General features: G+C 39.1%; 1 protein-coding gene across 1 annotated transcript; it reads right to left on the bottom strand.

Annotated features, from left to right (window-relative positions):
• Positions 1-450: 450 nt before the first annotated feature.
• LOC135231668 (olfactory receptor 5AP2-like) lies at positions 451-3205 on the bottom strand. The gene has a single exon (XM_064288096.1). The coding sequence runs from the start codon at positions 2587-2589 to the stop codon at positions 1651-1653; it is 939 nt and encodes a 312-aa protein (XP_064144166.1). The 5' UTR covers positions 2590-3205; the 3' UTR covers positions 451-1650.
• Between the last annotated feature and the right edge of the window lie 3198 nt (positions 3206-6403).

The following is a 6403-nucleotide window of genomic DNA, read 5'->3' as shown; positions in this document are numbered from 1 at the left end:
CTTGGCACAGGTTTCCTAGCCTTTTTGTCACTAGTGCAGTTTTCTGTTTTCTTAAAACTTCTTCATAATAAGCCCCTGTGATCATTTTGTGTCCTTTGAGAAAATCTATCAAGATTATCCCTTTGAAACCCTCCCAAACAAAACAGTTGACATAACCTTCTGAGCTGTCTTCCCTCTCTTGGCTCGTTCTGGAGGTCTTTCCGACCTTCCTTAAAATGTTCGATCTGTCTGAAAACTTGTTTTATGTGGGACAGGATTCTCACAAACTTGTTGCAAAATTTCAATGATTTAGGAAGATGTCCACTTAAGTTTTGTTAAAATTTTAATATTAGTCCAGACCTCAAAATTGTTTTTTTTCCGTGGCACAAAAAGTATCTTTCTTTTTTTTTAAGGCCTTCTAATGACATTAAGACAAGTGTATTACTGAGAGAACTTTTTGCAGCCATCCGATGATAACAGAGAAATATTTAAATACGTTTTGTTTTGAGTAAGCCTATGCATATATGGACTGGAACCCTGGTAGCAATACCTTTCTGCTTACCCTCGTATGTGAGGATCATAAGTAGTTTATTTTAATCCAATACCAAGCAGGTCAAAGCACTTTTTTTTCACATGTCAGTGGTCATCATCTGTAAAGAAAATCAAGTCCTTAGGGGAGACACCCCAGTCATGAAAATACCAATCCAGTTAACTCAAAACCTTAAAAAATTTCAGACAGTAGTAAAATAGATATGTACGGTTATTTATTAAGACATTATTGCTGTTAGGTGCCATTGAGTTGGTTCTGACTCATACCGACCCTATATACAACAGAACGAAACACTTGACGCAGTCCATTGGATCCTCACAATCATGACTATGTTTGAGCCTGTTGCTGCAGCCACTGTGTCAATCCATCTCATTGAGGGTCTTTTTTGCTGACCTACTAGGGAAATGATATTCATCTTGCTCTAGCTTTTCATGCCTACACAGGATAACACACAAATGACAGACAATTTGAGAATTTATCTCCAGAAATTATGAAAGATATTTTTTTCTAAACCCCAATAACTTCCATTCTGTGACCCTTAATTTTCTTCCTCTGTTATCCTCTTAGATTTGGTCAATAGTCTGTTCACATTATTCCCTAAGCAGTCTAGTTTACTTGCCCAGGTTAGAAACACTGGACTTCAGCACCCCTATCAAGACTTAGTTCTAAAATTTGTCTCTGATTCACTAGGGAAAAAGGCAGCCTCAAAACCCTGTCAGAGTCCTTTGGGATATTCTGACTCAGCTTGGTCCTAATCACCTCTCCTCTGACAGGTCCACCACCACCTGATAAAGATGCCATTAGACAGGGAAGAAGATTGGAATCAGTCCCCTGGCCACTCACTCTCTCTCTCTCCCCCATCTATTTCTATACTGGGATTTACACCTATGAACATGGTATTAAAATGTGATATTTGGTTATTTTCTGGAGTTTAGGTTCTGCGGAATGAGTGGTATTTATACAGAGTGACCATATTCCCTAACATATCTGGGACATTTAGTCCAACTCTGTTATCAGAAGAAAGCTTATGACAGGATAAAGGTAGGAGCCAGGGTGAATGAAGCTGAGTTCGGTTAGAGCTAATTTCCATTGTAGTCCTCAAATCCCACCATTCTATGATTCTAACAACATGAGTAAAAATAATTTGTTTTAAAAATTTTCCCTAAGGAAGATTTGACCTCTTTGTTTCTCAGACTATAGATAAGAGGATTTAACACAGGGATGATAAGTGTATAAAACACAGATACCACTTTGTCTTGGTCCATTGAGTAGCTGGGACTGGGGCGCAGATACATGAAGAGGATTGTCCCAAAGAAGATGGTGACTGCCATCAAATGGGAAGCACAAGTGGAGAAGGCTTTGCACCTTCCCTCAGCAGACTGGATCCTCAAGATGGCCACCAGGGTGTAAAGATAAGAAATGAGAATAGTCAGGAGGCAGCTCAGTTCATTAAAACTCGCAAAAGCAAAAATGACAACCTCATTGATGTGTGTGTCAGAACAAGAGAGTTTAAGGAGCGGTGGAGTGTCGCAGAAAAAGTGGTTGATGACATTTGCGCAACAGAAAGATAGCTGGAAGGTGAAGCCAGTGTGAATGGCAGCATTTACAAAGCCTGCAAGATATGTAAATAACACCAAGAGGATGCTGAGATGGGGGGACATGGTGACTGTGTAGAGGAGAGGCTTGCAGATGGCCACATAACGGTCATAGGCCATCACAGACAACAGGAAGCCCTCAATGCCAGCAAAGGAACCAAAAAAGAAGAATTGGGCGGCACATCCATTAAATGAAATGACTGGGTTCTTCACCCAGAAGTTCACCAGCATATTGGGGGCAATGACAGAAGAGTAGCAGAAATCGACAAGGGACAAGTTACTGAGAAAGAAGTACATGGGAGTGTGGAAATGGGAGTCAATTTTGATTAACAGGATCATGCCGAGATTTCCAATCACAGTGGTCATATAGATAAGTAGGAACGGCACAAAAAGAAAACACTGTAGCTCCGGACGATCCCTGAATCCCAGGAGAACAAATTCAGTCACGGTTGTGTGGTTGGTCATGCTTTTGTCTCAGATTGGAGGGTGCTTTTGCTGGGATAAGAAAAAAAAAAAAAAAACCAAGAAAATAAATTGTGCAAAAATACAAGGAAAATCGAATAGTTCATTCTCAGCCTTAAACAAGAATACTTTTAAGGTCCTGTCTATGATATTCTGAGGACACGAGAATTAAACCTATTTGTTTTCTTACTAAAGAGGAAGAGCCCTTAAGTACACTCAGTAAACTCCTGCATTTAAATAGGATTATGTGCATGCTCCTGTGTGTGGGGGTGGGGGTTTCCACACCTGTGATGCTGCTGCCTGTCCCTCCTCACCTTAGCCTGAATGATATAATAACACTTCAAAAATAGCCCTTCCACCTCTACTGTTTAAAATTTCTCATTGTCAATTTTTATTTATTTTTTTTAAGTCACCCCCTTTAAAAAGGACTTTGATAATCTGGCCCTTATTTGTTCACATTCCACCCTTCCTCTCAATTTTCCTCTCCTCTTCTCCTCCCCTCCCCTACTCTACCTTCACCTCCACACTCTTCGCATCCTCTTTTCTTTACTCTTTTCTCTTCTTTCTTTCCTTCCCTCTTTTCCTTTCTTTCTTCCCTTCCCTCTTTTCCTTTCCTTCCCTTCCCTTTCCCAGTCCCTCCTTTCTTCTCACTTTCATTTCCTTTCCTTTCCTTTTTTTACTATCTCTTCTCTCCTCCTCCTAAAACTCCTCACCTCCCTGCTTCTTTGTCTCTCTTCTTTCCTCCTCCTTCTTCATTTTCTCCTTCTTATTCTCTCTGTCTCTAATCCCCAACAATCCAACTATTCTGAACCATGTTATAATTGAGTGACTAGATCATATAATCTAGTCATCTAAAATCATATCACCTTCATATCATTGTGTGACAGAGAAAAGATTGAGGTTGTCAAGGATGTCATTTTACTTAGATCCAAAATCAACACCCAAGCAACCTGATGTCAAGAAATCAAAAAATGTATTGCATTGGACAAATAGGCTTCAAAAGACCTCTTTAAAGTGTTGAAAAGCAAAGATGATACCTTGACGACTAAGGTGCACTTGACACAAGCCAGGGTGTTTTCAGTCACCTCATATGCATGTGAAAGCTGGATGATGAACAAAGAAAACCAAAGGAGAATTGAGACCTTTGAATTGTGGTGTTGGAGAAGAACATTGAATATACCAAATCAAAAACACCAAGTCCGTTGCCGTCGAGTGGATTCTGACTCATAGCGACCCTATAGGGCAGAGTAGAACTGCCCCATAGAGTTTCCAAGGTGCATCTGGTGGATTCAAACTGCCAACCTTTTGGTTAGAAGCCATAGCTAACCACTACACCACCAGGTTTCCTTGAATATACCATGGGCTGCCAAAAGAAAGAAACAAATCTGTCCTGGAAGAAGTATAGCCAGAATGATCCTTAGAAGTCAGTATTGTGAGACTTCATCTCACATACTTTGGACTTGTTATCAGGAAGAATTAGTCCCTGGAGAAGGACATCATGCTTGGTAAAGTAGAGGGTCAGGGTAAAGAGGAAGACCCTCAATGAGATGAATTGACACAGTGGCTGCAACAATGGCTTCAAGCATAACAATTGTGAGGATGGCTTAGGACCAGGCAGTGTTTCATTCTGTTGTGCATAGGGTAAAAAAAAAAATTTGGATAGCTGAGTCATAATGGACTCGAGAGCACCTAACTACAGGTAACAACAATCACTCCGGAACCCAGGTAGTATAGTGGTTAAGAACTCAGCTGCTAACTTAAGGTTGACAGTTCAAATCCACCAGCTGCTCCTTGGAAACTCTAGGGGCAGTTCTACTCTGTCCTGTAGGGTCACCAGGATCGGAATTCACTTGATAACTTTTTTTTTGCTTCTTCTTTTACTATCACTCCAGGGAGAAACTGCCTGTTGTGGATTGAATTATGTCCCCCAAAAATGTGTGTCAACTTGGTCAGTCCATGATTCCCAGTATTGTATGATTATCCACCAACCACATCATCTGATGTGATTTTCCTATGTGTTGTAAATCCTACCGCTATGATGTTAATGAGGGAGGACTTAATGTACAAGATTAGATTGTATATTGAGTCAATCTCTTGTGAGATATAAAAGAGAGAAGCAAGCAGAGAGACAGGTTGACCTCATGTCACCAATAATGAAGAACCAGGAGGGAAGCACATCATTTAGACCCAGGGTTCCTGCACTGAGAAGCTTCTAGACCAGGGGAAGATCAATGAGAAGATTGAGCCTATCTAGAGAGAAAGGCTTCCCCTGGAGTCGGCACCCTGAATTTGGACTTTTAGTTTCCTAGACTGTGAGAGAATAAATTTATCTTTGCTAAAGCGATTCGTTTTTGGTGTTTCTGTTATAGCAGCACTAGATAACAAAGACAGTGCTCTTGTCAAAGTCTCACTGATTTTTATCTTGCTAAACCCTGTGGTCAATTCTCAGTCCTCATCTTTCTTGACCTACCGGTAACATTTGACAGAGTTGATTGCTTACTCCTCATGGAAAGGCTTTCTTCTTTTAGCTTTCAGGACACTGGACTCTGAGTTTTTGTCCTACCACATGAGTTGGACCTGCTCATCCTTCTTTGCTTTTGTTCCTTTCTCTCTGTTTCTTAATGTTGGAGTAACTCAGATCTTAGTCCTTGACCTTCTTGTCTTTTCCATTTACACTGTTTTCCCAAGTGATCTTATTCAGTCTCATGGTTTTAAATATGATCTATATACTTATAACTCCTGAATTTATATCTCCATTACTAAACTCTTTCCCAAACTTTATATTTATAATTCAACTATCTACTTATAATATATCCATGTGAATATTATATAGCAACACAACATGATCAAAACTGAACTTATCACACACCCATCCCCCAAATCTGCTACACTCATAGCATCCTCCATCTCAAGTCAATGATAACGCTATACTTCCATTTGCTCAGATGGAATTACTTAAACAAAGAAACAGATATTGGAGAAACTGTTCTCTCTTCTCTTTCTCATACACTCCGTATCCAATACATCGGAAAATTCTGTATGATCTACCTTCAAACTATCACTATTCATAAAGGTCAACTAACTTATCTACTCATAAAACTGAGGCCCAAGCCAACATCATCTTTCACCTAGATTATTACAGAGTGAGATTTTAGCTGATTTTATATTCTCTGTAGGATAATCTTTAAAAAAAAATCTGTTATAAGCATACAATTTTTGGAAAAAATATTCTCTATGATATATGTCATTATATATGTGTGTGTATGTGCATGTGTGTTTAAGAAGGGGGCAGCTTGTTTGGCTTTTCTAACTCTGCTCTCCACCATGTGTACAAAACTTCAGAGAAAATTATATGGAGTACACCACATGTCAGGCATTGCAAAAGAGCATTGTATTCATCATCCCTCGGGGGCAATTCAAGGCAGAACTGAATGGAAATAGGATTCTCCTTGTTGTAGAAATGAAAATTTGATCTTGCAGCTATTAAATAACTAGTCTAATGTCACAAATGTAGCACATCTAACTACAAGATGAAGGCTGCAAATGGTCAGTCTCTTCATTTATCCATAAAATAACATTTAGTTAGCTTGTTCAACACCCTTTATGAGGCCTTAAATTTTCCAGATATTTTGGGGACTCTTACTACAAAAAAATTAATTAAATTTCCCTGTTTCACATGAACACATACATTTTTGTATATATAAATACATAAAAACATTCATGTATGTATATGTATGCAGATGTTCAATATTCTATTCATCTGTTATTAGTGATTCCATAGTCCTCTCCTCTAAAAAAAGAATAAAAAATCCATGTT

This window comes from Loxodonta africana, chromosome 7 (assembly GCF_030014295.1).
Source record: "Loxodonta africana isolate mLoxAfr1 chromosome 7, mLoxAfr1.hap2, whole genome shotgun sequence".
In the NCBI taxonomy this organism is placed as follows: domain Eukaryota; kingdom Metazoa; phylum Chordata; class Mammalia; order Proboscidea; family Elephantidae; genus Loxodonta; species Loxodonta africana.
Note: the sequence above shows the minus strand (reverse complement) of the source record. Positions and strands in the feature narration are given on the sequence as shown.